The following is an 18082-nucleotide window of genomic DNA, read 5'->3' as shown; positions in this document are numbered from 1 at the left end:
AAAGTTTAAAAAATACACTTAGCAATAATATAGTTCTGGATTACGTACTGTCACTCCCGTACACTGCTGCATTACAGAATGCTTCAGCGATCACGAAATGCTCTCCCATCACCAAAATGAAGCCCAGCAAATTGCTAATGATAACACTTAAAGCAAGATGTGGAAACTCAGCTCTAAAAATGAAGAATGTCAAAAACTGCATGCTTGTTTAACAACCCCAGTCAAGTGCTGTTCACAAGCTTGTCCTCCCAGCAGACTGCTCCGAAGAGCCAGGGCAAATCAGGAATTACTAATTACAAGTGTTTAAGGAGGATGCAGTGACATTTCTTAGTAAGGCTGGAGCACTTTGTAGGTATCACACTGGCTTTTAACCTCTCATCCCATCGTACAACTCTAATGAATTTTGTGGTCCCAGCACTAACCGCATGGAAAATGGCTAGCACTGCAAAAACCATGCTCCTGACATTAAAGCTAACCAGATCCTGCTCTTCAACCAAGTTAAGACAGAGCCAGTGCAGGGCATGAATTATCTCCTTTCCTCGGAGGCAACCCCTCCAGGGAATGGGGCTCTTCATTCAGTCAACTGGATGAGCACCGTTGTCTCTAATAGGGATGAGTCGGGCCACAAAAGCATTACTCCTCCAAAGCTCACAGCATACATGATGGGGAGTGTACAAATTTCAGCTAGCCAGCAGCCAGACCAGGCAGCCCCGGAGATCAAGCCAAGATCAAACCTGGCAGCACCCCAGGAGGCAGAGGACAGGCAGCATGGGCGCACCCCAGGTCACAGTGTCCGCTTTGACATTCTCAATGCCCTTCAGATGCCTCCAGGAGCAAGCCGAGGATGAGCTGCCCGAAGGCACAACAGCAAATAGAAACTCCTTCCCCAGGCAGTTCAGGCTCCCAGCAACCTTGCTCTGCTATGCTGCAGCTCCTGAAAACTCTGATTTCAACACAAAACTGAAGTCCTCTAATGTTACCTCTTCTAAAAGCTTATCTTGTGCTCATGAATGAGAATAACATTCTAAACCAAAGGGAATGAAAGAGTTAGATGATTTGTGTGTTACACAGGTTTTAAACAGTTTAAGTTTCTGGGCAGCTGGTAAGAAGGGGGGGTCTGACCTGAATTAGCTAAAAATTCCCAGACATTTTACAGAGCTTTACTAGTAAACTCAGCTATTGATCAGGGCACTGACCCTTCCAAGCTTGCACAAACCAAAAATTTCAATATCTCCCCTCCAGGTATCAAGAAGGAACTCCAAACCAAGGCCAAGTCTTAACAATTCCAAATAATGTTCTTTTTAAAATGTGCTATTAAATCATTGCTATTAAAATATTGAAAGTGAAGCTCATTCAGGTATCCTGTGGGCATCTCCAGCACCAACCACTGCAGAAACAAATATCCCCAGACAACAAAGACAACTAAAGAACTTTGAGATGCCCAACTGCATGAGCTCATCCTTTAATCCAAATTTTGTTCTGAGACTCTAAGACACACAAATTTAATGGGATTTACCAGCTTATCCTCCAAATCTCAGGTTTACACATTTCATTTTGACAGCCTCCACCCTGGGCTTAAAACCTGTGACACGGAGTGGTACAACAGTCTGCAGATGAACTCCCTTTCAACTCACCAGCTGAAGAGCAAGGAAACAAACAGCCCCACAAGTCATAAAACCTCCGCTCAGCAAACAAAAACCAGCAAAATACAGGTTACTCAAAGAAATAATTTCCACCCCAGGAGTCAGAGAAAGTGCAAGACACTGCACATGACTCTCATTGGGTCAGACATAGGAATGGACAGACAACTGCAACAAGCAGGTGATTATCATTGGGATGATGTGGAATTTTGAAAGCTAAACAGAGGCAACAGCTTCCGCTCGCAGGCTGCGGTTAAAGCAGGTGCCTCTATAGTTATGGTAAGTGAAAATGTCTGTTGATACTTGTGTCATGCAAAAGTTCCTGTGCAGCTATAGCTCTACAGCCTACTGTGCCTTCTTCAGGGAACCTGCAGGAACATCTCCACTACCATTAACAAAAAGATGAGTCTAGATCTTGAGGAGACCAGCTCTTTGCTGTCCAGGAGCAGGCAGCTGTCCCGCGGCAGGAGCCGGAGCCATGCATCTTGGGCAGCTGCGGGACGGAGAGCCAAACTTGCAGCACTCAGGACTGTCCTGCTCCAGCTCCATCAGTCACTGCCTCCAGCGGGAAGGGAAACAAGCACACCAACCCACTGCCACCACCAATCTTCTGGATTTTAATTAAGCGGAAAGAAAAAGCCTAAAAACTCTATGGGGAAAAACTGCCTGCTGGTTTGCTTTTTATACCAAGGTGCTCCTCCAGCATCAGCCTGTCCCCTCCCAATTGCTTTTGTATCTTGCTATGCAAAATGACTTTTCCTTCTCTGGGAGGCTGGAGGAGCGTCTCACAGGAAGGGTGACCAGATTTCACAATACGTGGTTTTGAAGGTTGGTGTTAAATTTGACACTGTAGCTCCAAAGTAATTGTGACTAACCACTAAATCACCATGTGTAATGGATTCCTCCGAACATTTATAGCTAGCAGTTCCATTATGCTCTAATCTGGAAAACATCTAAACGACTCTCCACAAAAATTAGAGGGGAACATAAACGTCTTGATAAAAACAAGATTCCAGAGATACTCCACTTAACCACAGTGACTTCTATAATATAATGTCTAGTGCAATAACATCCATTACAGCGCAGTCATTTGCTATTTGATTTTTAGACCCACACTTCAGACATCAATCTAGAGAGCATCAAGTCTACGTGAAAGGTGAAACAATCAAGAACAAACGTCTAGGACACCGCTGGGAGCTGCAAGGAGCAGTGAGCAGTAGCAAGGGAGCCGAGCAGCACCAAGAGGATGCCTGGCTGCTGTGGATGGGAGCTGCCTCTCCCTGCCACCAAATGGTAAACTCAGAGTTGCCCTTGTGCTCCTGGATGCTCATCACTGCACATCATTTGAACCAAAACCCCTCAGCCCATAGTAAAACACTGCACTGTAAGAAGTGTCTGTTTGCCCTTGTTGAGCTTCATCCCCTTCCTAAATCCATGATTTCCAAACTCTGAAGGTCTGGGGGTAACACAGCCCCAGAGGGAGAAGCACCACCTGAGAGATCACGGCTGTTCTCTCTTGTCTAGAAAACGCCAGTTTGGTGGGGACAGGAGGCGGCCTTTATGCAATCAAAACCCACAATAAAAATAATGCAATTAGCTAAGCACACAAGAAGCAAGAGAGGGAAGCATTACTGATTCATTCCATTCTCCTGGAAAAGCCTGAACTGTGGTTAAGTGGAGGACAAGTTGAAATTTTCCATTAGTGGGGAAAAAAAAAGCTTGTTTAAAGAGAAGGGAAAAAAAAATCCCTCAGGTTAGTGTTCAAGTACAGCAACAATAAATTTTACCACAAAATCTCTGCTAGGCAGATACTCATCCTGCTCCCAGCCCAAGGAGCAGTGGAGCTTGTGAAAAGACTACTCTTGTTTAACACAAAAACTGTGTAGAAAATAAAAACCAGTAAAAGAAACCCAATCTTCAAACAGGGAAGGGAACAGACAGCCTTTTAACATTCCTCTCAGTAATTTTTCCTCTAATGTCCCTGCCGGGGGTGGGGGGGGGCACACAAGGAGGGAAAGCAGGCGGTAAGGGAAGAGCTGGCTGGGCTGCGTGCACCAGGGGATGCGACTGCTGCAGGTGACCCTGAAGAGCTCGACGGCACTTGCAGCCTGGAGTGATCTTAACTTACTCTGGGCCAGGGACACAGGCGTCAGTCTAGACCAGGGACTTAAAACCACTTCACCACCACACCTTCCTGAGTTGTACTGTGCACTCCTACACCACAACCAAGGATCAAAGCCAAGCAACGCAATAAGTGACTGCAGCACATCCCAGCCCTGGTACCTGCATTAAAGTGAAGGCTTTTGCCTTTGTTCTTAACAGAAAGGGATGTTTCATCTCAGCTGCTCAAGCAAAGATGAATAACAACTTGTAAAATAAAAGGAAGTTGTTCCACATGAGCTAAAAAGAGTGTGTTCTGCTCCCCCCTTCTCCAAACATCCCAAATTGACTCCCACCAGCTAGCACACTGCAGATTTTAGGACCACTTACACTAGCACAGGGCATGCCCTTGGGACACAACATGGTCTTCAGCATCTATAAATCCTACCATAACCCACTTCCAAAAGAAAGTGCATCTTCCAAGTCCTGTAACAGAGCCCAACACAAACTCCCACAGATACAAGAAGGCAATGACTTCTGGCAGCCCAGAACTGCAATTGCTGCCTTTACACCACATCCCAGATCCCTGCTCTCCCTTTCCACAAGAAATTAAGTCACTCCTCTGCTGTAACAGAAACGATTAGTCGCACTGTAAAGATGCGGCCCTAGACAGGCAACCATCTGCAAATGCTCATGTGTCCAATGACTTCTACCTGCCCTGTGTTTGGATGCAGGAGATGAGGTTTCCACCCCAAAACTGTCCTCGATAAGGAAATAGGTTCTAGATAAGCTGAGTATGCAAAGGTGAAAGTCACAGAAAAGCAGTTTGGTAATGCCTGCTGCCAAAAAGAGAGCAACTTGCTTCACAGACTGTTTTAGTTTCTCTCAATGATCAGATTTCGGCTTGAGTATCCATCATCAAGACATGCCAGATCTCAGGTTTAACCAACCTATCCTCTATTATAAGCAACAGGTACAAGTACTGGGATTCCAATAGGTACTGTGAGACATTAAAAGATCTTTTTAAGGATATTTATATCACAGGAGTAGAGAGATCAGAATTTCACTTATCTTGATAGAACACTATTATAAGACATAAAACTATTTTTTCCCTTACAGTAAAAATAGAGTATGATACTGTACTTCATACCCACAACCCTTCCAGGAATACACAGATTTACTGCAGGAAGCATTTCACCTTCATGACTTCAGGTGATACATGAGGAAAAGCAGAAGCAAAACTGTCCTGCTAATTCCAGGAAAATACCGTAACTTGACAGGAAAAGCAAAAACAACCCTTTAGACAAGAAACAAGAGAGCCTTAGATTCCTTAAAAAAGCCTGTATTTGCAGTTTCCAAAGTATAGTTAATTTGCAACATTTAATACGCAAGTTGTCATCAGCCTTAAACCTCAATTTCCAGACCTCAGCCGTACCCAGGGGAGCAGCAGGACAGGCTGAGCACACGATCAAATCCTCCGGTGTGACTGCTGAGCCAACCACAGCTGAGGCAGAGAATCTGCTTATATATTTTACAAATAACCGGATCCTTCCATAATCCGGGCTCTGAGAAATTTTTATCTCGCCATGAGCTCAGCTGTTCTTAAGTCCTTTCTGTGGGGGTTTCCCCCCCCCCCGTGCTGCCTGATACACTGACCAATTTTATAAAAGGGATTGGCTGACAGGAGGTCTGGATTCAGGTCAGATGAAGCTGGCCCTTCGGGTATGCTCTCCCAGATGCTGGTGGAAAAGAGGTCTAAAACTCCCTTTTTTCCCTACACCCTCAAACCAAACCTGCCCAGGAAAGCCACCTATTCCTACAGCCTTCTCCCGCAGAGGCCTGACTGTTATGCAGAGCCTGAAACAGCTGCTGCTTCTGGTTCCCCGGGTCCCCAACCCAACCCAAACATACTAGCTAGGACGGACACCGTCACATGGACGCATCAACTTACCCAAGCTGCTCTCTAGATCTTTGTGCCCCATAACAGAGAATCTCAATTTTCACTTGTCTCAGCAAGTCTCTAGACCGTACACCCTCTGCTCGTCTTGGTGCACGCACAGCTGCAGCACTGGCCAGTTCCAAGTTGTAGGAAAAGGAGAATTACAGCAGGGAAAGCTGGCATTCCCAACGAGATCAAAACACATGAAATCCCAACTCTGCAGAGCAGGAAACTTCACCACCCCAGGACAACAAAAGGTGCTCAGGACATTAGACTGATCCCTGTTCTGCAAAGCGCCAAGCAATACATTTAAACACTTTAAGTACAGGCTTAAGCAATATATTTAAGTACTTCAGTTCATACAATAGAGTTCAGGCTGGACAAGATACAGTTAGTGCACATCTTAAACCTAGTGATGCACAATCTCCTTCCAATCCCTTCTCTGGAAACATCAGCACTGTTCTCAGTCACGTGCCTTCAGTTAGATGTCCCAATAAATACATTAAAAAAAGATTTAGGGCAAGTTTTTCCAAACCCTGTATTGTACCAAACCTCAGGTCCATCGCGCTTAGCCCTGCTCGCAGACAAGGATAGTTACTCACACACTTTTGTCCTTGCAAGCAACAAAAGAGCTCAGTAGTCCAAACATAGGGCAGTGCTCACGCATTTCCCATGCAACATTTTCTGCTGACTGTACTTCCAGAAAAACTGCAATTTCTTCTTGCATGTGGTAGCACATTGAATATGCCAAAAAACACTGGGTGACAAGAGAGCTTGCAGAACTATTCCCCAGTCAAAATTCATCCCTAGCCACCACCCTCTTCTTCAGCTGTTCTGCATCACTGCTAGCAAGCTGCGATCTCCAAACTCCAGCAGGAATGATCAGCTGAACCTCAGCACTACCCCATAAATCTCCCTCAGCGAGGAAGTTGCCTCTATCCATAAAAATTCTGGGAGTGCTCATATTCCAACCCAGAACACTGCTGACATCCAAAATATAACTAGCAGCATGCAAAGTGAGCCAGTAGCTTCTCAGGAGAAGTAGGTGCAGGTACAGCTACTGTTTTCATTTGTTTTCTCTACGTCTCCTCTGGAAATGGGATGAAAAAAGGCATTTATAACTCTACTTTGCAAAATGCATCAGTTACGTTCAAGAACATGGGCTCACTTGGGGGTCTGAGCTGTTCCAGAAGCAGGACTGGTTTAAATGGCTATACAGGATAGTTTTGCAAACTAACAGTGTTCACGAGATAAAAGGAACTAACTACAGTTTTAGGTCTCTACTACCACTTCCTTCTGATGGTCTAGTCCTCTCCGCTCTGAGCAGGTGCTGCCTTAACAGCACCCATTGCAACCAGCAAAGCAAAAGCTTAAAACAGAGCAGCAACGTTTCATTCCTACTGACTTTGGTGAGGACATCTTGTGTTAGATAGCCAGTGTCTCCTATTTAGGAGAGCTTTTCTCACTACACTTTTCCATTAGCTGCAGCACCAGGCTCACAGACATACCTCTAGGGCATGCTAGACCATACTTCAGGACAACTGTACAGGCTTCTGAACTTCCCAAGCTGTTCCTTCCAAAGACTAAAGTCAGAGACTGGTTCATCCATAAAAAGGGGTGAAAACTAGATTGTGCAAGAGCTCTGGTGTGAAAGGACTGAGCAGTGTGACCACGTAACAGCAGCTACATGGTCAGGGAGCTTTCCTCTTCCCTTCCCAGGAAGAGGACAAACACCACAGTGCCCAGAGGACACCAGCATGGGGTAGTGTACATGGCAGGCTGGAGTCACCTGTCAGTGCAGTACATTGGGTTTATATTTTAAACCTACAGCTTCCCTGAATTCAAAATAAACACTTAAAAATATTTCCACTGTCTCTACCTAAGATTAGGCCAGGAAATCCAACATCCTTTATGGTTCATACACACAGAAAGATATCCTGATGCAAAGAGCTGAATTACATAGACACGGCAGAGGCGGAGAGGAAGAGGACAGGCATGGTGATGGAGACGGGACTCATCCCAGGTGTAACGTCCTGGCTTCTCAAATCCCACTTGCATGTTTAGCTACCACCTTTCTTCCATGCAGACCAGAGCCAAGAATACAAACCCAGCAGCAACGCACCACTAGAGAGACAAACAACTGACCTTTAAGTCAGCTTTATTTGAAAGCCAAAACTCTACTCCACATTTTATTGACCTAAAGTTATCAGAAATTACCAAAATAAAAAAAGAAAAACCCTATTGAAGTTTCAGCTAAAGATGCACAGTTAGGAAAAGAGAAAATGTAACCGGGAGATCGTTGCAACACAAAAGCTTTTTCTCTTACCACTGACTGACTTGCAGCACACAAGAATTGGAGGAGTTAAAGCCTAATTTATGCCATTTATGTTTTTGTAAGTCACTCAGCTATCATCAGGCAGACGCATCCTGTTGTGTCTGACATTTCCTTGAGCGGTTTTGTCTTACTTCTCCATGCTACCACTGTACTGATTAGATCCAACACCCCCACAGAAAAACAAACAGCTCTGTGAAAGACAGAAGCCACGCAGCTATCTTCTTCTCTGTCTACGGTTGGCGACATCAGTTCCAGGAGGAACGAAGCCTTCTGCTCTTTTGGGAGCATCGCACGGACAGATCCCTCCACCCACATCCAGCCCCAGTAAAGTCCTCCACAGGCAACGAGTACCGTGGGAGAATGACTCCCACAGTATCTTCCCTATCAAGAAGAGTTAGCTGCTGCCAAAAACAGGGAAAAAGGTAGTGCCTGGTAGGTTTTGCTCAAGCAGGACGCGAGCACATTCCCAATAACTTTCTCTGAACCTGCAAACCAAAAAAAACCACCCAAAAAACAAACTCAGAATGGCTTGGGATTGCTCCAGGGAATAGCTTTCCCATAGGCAAAAGGAAATGCTCTCCTCTCAGTTACCCTGAAAAAGCAGCTTCTCTGGCTTTGACCAGGCTAAGCATTGCTTTTCCTAATGGGGGGGGTTAAAACAGTTGCTTTACTCTGAACACAGGGATGCCTGGGAGAAAATAATCAGTCACAGAGAGCGCTTTACTCACTTGATTTGGGTGTTTGCTGAAGGATCCCACAGTTCAAATAGTCTGAATGAGTAGATTCCCACTGCTGGGAGCCTTGCAATGTTTTAATTTACCCAACACAAAATGGAGTAAAGGAAGAACTGATCTTCCAGCTACTTGGACCTCTAAGTGCATCAAAACTTCACAGTCTTTTTGATTATGGGAAATTAGGAGTATTTGCTACAAGGATCTCATGAAAGGCATCATCGTCTTCATGCTTTTATGGAGATGTGCAAAATCGTTTAATGCTGCAAGATTATCTCCCTCATAGCTGCATATATTTAGTTATGTGACATCAAAAGTTTGGCTCCTTCAGAGTTGGGTAAGCAGCTGAGAACCAAGAAGTAACATAACTTGAGTCTCACCCATAATGGATCTTATGCCTTATAGGTCTCTAAAGACTAATGATTTTTCAAGACTACATAAATGGAGATTTCACTCAAAGCTGTATAAGCAGTATCTTAAATGGATTTTGTCTTTAAAAGCATGAACAGCTGAGGAAGAATGCTGGAGTCAGGGAAGAGGAAAAAAGCTAATCCTAACTGACACTTATTCAAAAACACTATCTTGTTATACACATATACACGCTACCCACCCAGAGATACATGAGTGGATGGAAACAGTGAGTTATGAGTTTACCAATAGACTTTTATTTCAACAGAAAAACACCCCACTGAATGTTAAACACAGGTCCCACCCCGTGAAAACATATTGAAGGAATTATAAATTCACTGTTTACACCAGCAATATGAACTTAAATACAAAAAAATAGATTGCTTTGGCTTTTTAGTCTCACATTAGCAAATGCAATTATCTTTCATTAATTTTACAGTGTTCGCAGTAGAAATTAAATCATTTCTTCATGTCTGTTTAAGAAAAACTTTACTGTGTTAATTATTCATAAATACCAAAGTCTGCTACTTATTACTCATCACAAATGTGATTCATTTCAATAACGCCTGAATAATTTGATGCTACCCTATTAGTCCCAGAACACACTGTACAATTGCCAGCATCAGCAAATCAATCACAAACAATAATCCACACCCGCTGTCCAGTGCCAGCTGCCGAGGAAGAAGGGGAGGAGGAAGGCAGGAGCAGCACTGCCTCCCCACCCCGGCGGTCACCACGCTGCCTTCGCTCTCCCACACAAAAATGCCATCCCACATCTCCTGCCCCGGTTGGCTTTGATTCCATCCAAGATGCTGCCAACTCCAAGAGGCGCCGCTCGGGTGAGCAACCCAGCCCCAAACTGGGAGCGGGGAACCAGGCTCCCGAAGGAGGAAGGCAGTGGCTGGGGACGCTCCATCGCTTTGCTTCCCTGCAGATTTACATCTGGGCAGGCAGCTGCCCAGCAATGGGAATTAGCCGATTGAGAAGGGGGGGGGCGGGGAGGAGAGAATTAATCCTCGCAAGTACGTAAGAAGACTACAAGGGTAATTCCAAAAAAGGCTGAGAGTCACGAGGGCCGCTCAGCCACAGTAATCCCCGCAGAGCGAAACAAAGCTCAGGCGCCATTTCTGCAGCTAAGTGGTTAAATAAGGAATTACCCAGAGTTTTGCGTCCCGGCTGCCAGCTGCTCAGCAAGGCCCGAGCTAGCCCAACGCTGCGACGGCACAGCAGACTGGAGTTATGGGAGGGGAAGAGGGGACTGAAAAGTTTCTACAGCAATAAAATATGCTCAAATCTGCTGGAGTTACAAATTTTTGTTCTGTTCCCTCAGTCATTTTAAAAAACCATATCCGACCACACACACACACAAAAAAAAATAAAATCTCAAAGTTGCACGAAATCACAAATACATTTTTCACCCCCATAACAAAGCCAAGAAACCATCGGTACTTTAGACACAATTGTCTCCTCCTCACACTCGGTCGGTGCTCGCAGGGGGCAGACGGGGCACGCAGACAGCCCCCCTGCCGCATCCCAGCCGCGGAGACCCCAAACCCGGCGGCAGTTCAAGACCCATGTCCTCTCGGAAAAAGCCATTCCCATATCCCATTTTCAGCCACATATTAATTATTTTGCTTTCTAGCAAGTTACGTGAGCTAATTTGGGCTGATGCTGTACAGAAACGCTGCCTTCATTATTACAGTTGTGGAGAAAGTAAATTAATGCAAAGGATTGCACACAGAGGCCTAATCCATTTGAGGTAAATCAATGCATTGCACATTTAAATTGCTCTGCTTTCCTTCAGAAAAGTACATTGAAGTGATTCATTAGGCACTGAACTGTTCACAAGAAACAGACCAATTCTCTTAGGCATGCCAGTGCATCTCTGCTAGTTAAATTTAAAAAGCAATCAGATCTACTAATAAGTCCTTTTTGCCGACATTTACATCAGTAGAGAACACGATTCCTGACAATTCAGATTAAATAAATGAGGGACAAATTAATCTCAGTTAATACGCCTCGGAACTGATGTTCAACTTGTTAAACTTAAAAAACCTGTCTTTTAATAAAAATAAATAACTTATTGGTGATGCTTGATTTCCAAGCGCCTTTGATAACCTTTAATAAAGGTTATAAAATTCTGAAGAGGAATCACAAGGCACAATCTGTGTCTTTTAATACAGTTGATGCGTGTATTCAAAGTTTTGCTTTAATATTTATTAATTCCCAGAAAAAATTAGCAGAGAGGCACCTTTTCAAGAAAAAAGTAATCATGCCACAGTGTTCGTTTTCCCCACTCTCTTCTTTAAGGAGGACCAGCTCTGATAACAAATGCAATAAATAGTGCAAGGAATTCTCGCTCTACTGCAATCACTGGAATTTATTTTTGCAAAAGCTAACATCTTCTCTCTAACCACAAAAAAAATTCTCTGAATTTAAAATAAAAGGCAGTAGGAAACATATACTTTTAAATAACTAAGAGTCAATTTGCACTTTATTAAAGATTTAGAGGAGAACCGAAGAGATCTAATATGGAAAATTATTTTTTAATCCCCTTAAGAAGTCCTTTAAAAAGTCCAATACTTTATCTGCAAAACCAGTGATATCAATTTAGAGAGCTTTGTAAGTCCTATAGTGGAAACTTAAAAAAAAAAATGAACTTAAATTTATGACCAAGACCTTCAAGGTCAGGCCCTGTAATGGGATTAGGTGAAGGAACTACTTGCACTTATGAAAATAATCCCCTGCCTTTCCCCTCAAAGCCCCGGTTTTGCTCTGCAGGCTGGCCCACCGCTTCCAGTGCCCCCAACCCAGTCCCAGCTCGGGTCCCACCAGGTGCCAGGCAGGGAACGCAGCTGATAGGTGCGCTCACAGGTGGCCAGGTAATACTCACTGCATATCTCATCCCGCAGCTGCAGCAGCCGCCGCACTGAAATGAGCAGGGTCATTAGGAAATCCAGCTGATAAATGAAGCAGCGGAGTCACTCAGGCCTGGCGGCATCTCTGCAAACACTCCATTTTTTTTTTTTTTTCCCCAGTTTTATAATTGTTGCAGAGTTTTTCCCGGGGAGTTTCAGCGATGTGTATTTCAAGGGCAGGCAGGCACCCTCCCGGTGCTCTGGCCAGGACCCAAATTACAGCAGGTCACCCCATCTGCTCACTCACAGCCTCCAGCTCAGCCGTGCTGGTCCCTTCTCCTCCTGAGCAGCCCCACACCCCCAGCCAGGCTTCACCCCCAACATGGCAGCACTTGGGGACCCCATCCTTGGAAATGGTGTCTAATCCATCAGCATCCACATGTTTTAAATTCTCTACCTCCTGCCAAAGCCTTTATTATCAATCCCAAGCCTCAGGGCGCCATAGGACTCTACAGCATCTCTCCTGCCTACAGGGGGTTTAGTGCCAATTTACAGGGCTTAACTATTCCCCAAATTCCACCACTACAGGTGAAACAATGGAGCTCATCCCCTTGCACAGCTACCTAACACCTTTGTTGTTTCAGCAGCAGCTGCCATTGAGCAGGCCTCTCCCTAAGAATCAAAACCCCCCAAGTGATTTTTCTCTCCCTGGCAGCATCACATGATTCTTTCCCCCTCCCCACAGAAGCAGCTTACTGGGAAAACCCACACACAGGACCCAGCCTGCTCCAGGGCTGATGGCAATGCTCGCTACGGCAAAGCCGCCTTCTTCCCAGGGCTCTGCCACCGGTCCGGCTTCCGAGGAGATGGGCACACAGCGTCAGACCACGAAGCAGATGAGATTTGCAGAGCCACATACAGTAAACACTTACAGTTTGCTGGAAGAAGTTTTAATGCATCTTTTCCTTAGATTTTTGTAATACTTAGCTTGGAAGAGTTTAACGAACATTTAGGGACAAGACAAGAACACCCATGCATCACCAGGGGCTTCCGTCCCACATCACAACAATGTGGCGTCAGCACCAAGCCTCCCAAAAGCCAGTAGGCACCATCCCTGGTCACAGTCCAACACGCTTGTACCAGCAGCGTTAAATTTCTTCCTATCTCTCAATGGAGAACATCTTTTTCCTTTAACGCTAGCTGGGACGGACACCAAACGCAGCCTGACCCTTACCCACAGCCATGTCTCTCACCCAATGAGGGTACAAAGCCACGACACCACTTAAGAACGTAGGTATCTGTATTTGCTCCCATGTCTCGTTACATTTTCCAGTCTAACCCCAACACCTTTTGTTTCTTGCAACGGGGCCGTTGGATTTATTGCTATAGACAAGTTCGGTAGATACTTCCCATAATAATTAGCCAGAGCTGAGCGAAATCTCAGTTCTGTGATGCTCTCACACACAGTTACTTTGGATGCTGCCTCCGTTCAGCGTGCCAAAAGCTTTGAGGCTTCCACAATCAATCAAGTGACCCAAGTCAGTCACTCATGACTAGGAAAAGGCACATTTCTCTTTTCTCACCACCGATGCCAAGTGGCTGAGACAACCCCCTCCTTTTTGCCACCACCATCAGCCCATTCTACCAACCTCCCAAGCAGCAAATCCAGAGCACTCAAAGCATCAACTATCCCTGCACCTTCCCCTTCCCTCTCCCAAAATTTCTGGATGCCCCAGTGGTGAGCAGTGCTGGTAGAACAGGAGATAAGCAGGAATGGGGGCATATAGAACATGCACCCCAAAAAAAAATAAATAATCCCTCTCCCCGCACCCAGAGATTTGTGGTGTTCTAGGGGAAGGAAGGACCAAAGGAGGAGAATGAGATCTTAGCTACCTACTACTTAAGGAGCACAGGCCACCGCTACAGAGGAAAGCAAGCTTTGGGGACCTATATGCTTACAGACAGGAAAGCACCATTGTGTTAAAGCCAAAACAAAAAAATATCACAAGAGCTATCCTGAGTATTTCTATTGCTCCAGTGCAGGAATCTGCCCTCCAAGCCTGCAATTCCCAAAGAAAACAGAGGCAGACAAGTGATAGGATTAAGAGCAGAGGCTGGAGGATGAATGTTGCAGGGTGATCCCATCAGATCATATCAGGGTGATGCTCTGTACCTAGTGCTGAGCATTACGAGCTCCAGGACAGGGTATCCTCCAGATTAACAAAGGCTCAACTTTTAAACAAAAGGCCCCTACAGAACAGCCCAGCTCACCAGCAATCTGACAAGTAGACTCTCCATGCCCCTCAAGTTGCAAAGTAATCACACACAGGTGCAAGCTAAAAAGTTTGCTGGAACAATGACCACTCATTTGGGTATTCCCAGTCAAGGCTACACAGCCCAAAGACACTAACTACAGATTGCATTATGCAGCTGCCAAGCAGTTCAAATTACTCTTACAGCAGGTCTCGCTTTTTAATCACCTCGATTATAAATGCAGGAACTCCCACCCTGGTCAAGCCAAGCTTCACTTGAGGAAATCATCCTCTGCTCCTGACCAAATCCTGCTCCCTGCCCTGACGATGCTCCCTAAATGGGCTTTGCACTCCCTCGTTCAGCATTTGCACACCAGGGCTGCACTGTTCCTTCCCTCCCACCAGCACTAACCCAGCACACACCCAGGACAGTCAGGCTTCCCCCCAAAAACCCCAGCACAGGAACAGCCAGGCTGGCCCAGCTCAGAGCCAGCAAGGCTCCTCTGCTCACACATCCTCATCCCAGACCTACTGCTGCTCTGAAAGAAGCTATTATCTGTCCAGAAAGTGCTTAGATTAGCGTCTGTTACTGGCACTAGGAATAGGTGCTAATTAACTAGTTGTCAGCTGAATGTTGCTAAATTGAGAACACAAAATAAAATTAAAGACGAGATATTACAGTGGGCAGGAAGACTTGAAGGGACTATTGTTCATTTAAGAATTTCTTCTTTTTCTGTATTTTTAAACATTTAGAATTTGCAGTCCAAATAATTGCTTGTCAAGACATTATTTGTGAGACTAACTGTAGCTATTAAGCAGGCTGTGTAATGAGGTTATTAAAAATATAACATCTTTTTGAAGTCTTTGAGAGAGTAGACCTCTACCTAACACAAAATCATCACAGCTTCATTTTCATCCCTCCCTCCTGGCTTCAATCCCAAGTCATGAGTCCTAGTGACCTCTCAGAAGTCAGCTATGATGACACACATTGCTGGATGAGGAACCATCGCTCTGACCTCTCGGGCAGGTACACAAAACGCTTCTGTTTTGACTCAGAAAAGCATGTTTGGCGATCCAACAGGGAAAAAAAAAAAACAAAAAACAACAAGCCAAAAGCAGCAGATAAAAAAACTCAGCTCTCAAAGCCCGGCCTTCCCTTCTGCCTAAGGTGGTGAGTTCAGGACAAGGACCTGTTTCCGGGGAAGGAAGGGAATCCATGCCCCACAGCTACAACTCTGCAAGCCAGTCCCTTCTTTAGGGGAAGAGAAAGAAAAATCACTGGAAGCTGTCCAGCAAAAGAGAGCGCACATTATGCAATTTCCATTTCTGCTGACAAACAACATATTTATAGGACAGGTAAAATAAACTACGTAGTCTGCAAGGCTCAGCACCCTGAACCTGGGAAGCTAATAGACCCAGAGGACAAGGAATTGGTTCCTGATGTTTGCAAATGGGATGTCACAAAAATGAGACAATTAAATTTTAAAGCAGTAGGGAAAACAAAAGAGCAGGAATCACAATAGCCAAGTCTCATAAAGAGATGCTTCTTGGGTACAGAAAGATAATGACGCTAACCATTTTTCTACTAGATGGCAGTGTAGTGTCACACTATATAAAAGGAATTCTAGGAAGGAATTGCTTTCTATTTCAAGTAGATCTGTGCTTAGACTTGACTTCAGATAGCATGATATATAACAGTACCCTCATTGTAAGGGGACCTGCCATTAGTCTAACAGTGCAATAGGAGCGATACCCTAGTTTCTAATCTCCCAGCAAAGCAATGTGAAAAGACACTAAAACCCCGAGCTGTTCTGCTACACAGTACAGCTGCACGCACAGCCATGGACAAGCTACTCGGTCTGTTACAACTGAAGGTATGCTGTAATCAAACAGCTCCAGGAGCTGAGGAAGCAGGTCCTCACTGCTCAGGAGGAAGCCAGCTGGGCTTTTCAAGGGCAGGGGCAGCATTTAGGCAACCACCTAGATATAGTCAGGTGAGGTTGGCAACTTCAAAGGAAGGTGTAGGAGTGACGAGCAGTGTCACTAAAATTCAAAATGCAAACACAAAATAAACAAGGTTAAGGCTGAAGGACAAAGCAAGTATTTGCAGGTAATATTCAGCCATAAGAGTAACCTTTACTCTGCAAGGCCGCTATCCGCGTGAGCTAAACTTCAGATATAACAAGATACCATGGCTCGCGAACACTCCTAAAACCAGGATTAATTCCTGGCGTACACAGGAGCTACAGCATGTGTACCCGGGGAGCTTGGTACCACGAGGTGATTTGCCAGAGACGGCAGAGCTCTGGGAAGGCTGCAGACAGCCGGAGGACCCTCACTGGTGTGAGCCGTGGAAGAGCTGCACGGGGGTCCCCGAGCCGTGGGGCTGCCGGGCCTGTTCGTGTGACACCGTGCAGGATGCTCGCTGCTGCCAAGGACCGGGCTCGCTGTAACTCCTGGGCTTCCCCACCGCAGTTACAACCGCGACAGCCTGCGGGACACCATTTACAGCACTTCACTCGCAGCAGAGCGGGGGTCAGGTTTTGTTTGCTCTGCAGAGCTCAAGACACGCTGCACCCACCACGGCAGCCCCGGGCCGGTTTGGCTCCCGGAGTCCTCGCTGCACCTCGGTTTGCAGCCTGCTCCGTGCCGGGGTGCTCAGTACCGACCGAGCCCCCCCCGCCCCCCCGCCACCGCAGCAGCATCCCCGCCACGGCTGCGCCCAGCGGGGTCCATCGCCCATCCCGCCGCCGCCGCACCGGCGCTCTGCCACCACCACAAGCCGCGGGGCGGAGGGAGGGAGATCGGGGTCCGCGGGAAGCTCCCCGGGGAAGGCCCAGGGCCCCCGCACGGGCTCACCTGGAGGGCCGGAGCCGCACCTCCTTCTTGCTGTCCACCACGGAGGGGACGCAGTTGGTGAGCTCGGTCCAGTCGGCGTGCAGCCCGCAGCTCCAGCCGGTGGAGAAGCGGGAGAAGAGCCAGGTCTCCCGCTTGCCGGGCCGGTGGCAGGTGCACTTCTTCTGCCCGGCGCGGCACTCGCAGGGCTGCTCCAGCTGGATGTTGCGGACCAGGTGCCGGCCGAAGGTGGTGCCGCCCGTCTTCTGGATGTGCAGGAAGACGATCAGGTCGTCCCCCTTGATGTTGAAGTCCACCCGCCGCAGCAAGTCGCCGGCGGAGAAATTGAAACGAGGAACGAAACGCGCCGGCGTCTCGTCCTCCGCCCGGTACGGGTCGGCGGCGGCGGCGGGGCTGAGGGCGCGGAGCCGCAGGAGCTGGCACTCGGTGCCCGGGCAGACGTACTGCAGCACGATCACGGCGAAGAGAAAGAGCATCACCAGCGCCAGCAGCACCTTGTGGGACCGGTCCTCCATCGTCGCCGGGAGCGCCGCGCATCGCCGCCACCGCTCACGACCGCCGCGGCAGCAGCAGCAGCCGCCGCCACCGCGGGGGGCCGCCCCGGCCGCGCTCCGCCGCCATCGCCCCGCCGCCGCCGCCGGCCCTTCCCGGCAGCCCCCGCGCCACCTCCCCTCAGCGCGCCCCCGCCCCGCCCCGGCCCCGCCCCCTCCGCCGGGCCCCGCCCCCTCCGCCGGCACGGCGCTCCCGAGGCCTCTCCGGTGGCGGCGCGCGCTGCGCTCGGCACGTGGCTGATGCGCGCTGCACCGCGCCCGGGGTGGGGACCAGTGGTGCCCGGAGCTCAGCGCTGCACCGCGCCCCGGCCCTGGCCAGGCACTGGACACGCTGCGCTCTGGGCACGGCTCGGCACCGGCGCGCTCCGTGCTTCTGCCGCGGTGCCGGGCCGCGCTGCGGGCTGAAGAGTGC

At 47.5% G+C, this 18082-nt stretch overlaps 1 protein-coding gene across 1 annotated transcript in view; it reads right to left on the bottom strand.

Moving 5' to 3' along the window:
* The window catches only part of HS6ST2 (heparan sulfate 6-O-sulfotransferase 2), a 132297-nt gene extending 114525 nt beyond the window's left edge, over positions 1 to 17772 (bottom strand). Inside the window, exon 1 of the mRNA XM_054839720.1 lies at positions 17123 to 17772. Within this exon, the coding sequence (XP_054695695.1) occupies positions 17123 to 17634 (512 nt within the window). The 5' untranslated portion in view covers positions 17635 to 17772. The remainder of the gene's footprint in view (positions 1 to 17122) is intronic.
* Between the last annotated feature and the right edge of the window lie 310 nt (positions 17773 to 18082).

The sequence above is a fragment of the Grus americana genome, chromosome 12 (assembly GCF_028858705.1).
Source record: "Grus americana isolate bGruAme1 chromosome 12, bGruAme1.mat, whole genome shotgun sequence".
Classification (NCBI taxonomy): domain Eukaryota; kingdom Metazoa; phylum Chordata; class Aves; order Gruiformes; family Gruidae; genus Grus; species Grus americana.
The sequence above is the reverse complement of the archived record's forward strand: the minus strand, read 5'-3'. Positions and strand labels throughout refer to the sequence as shown.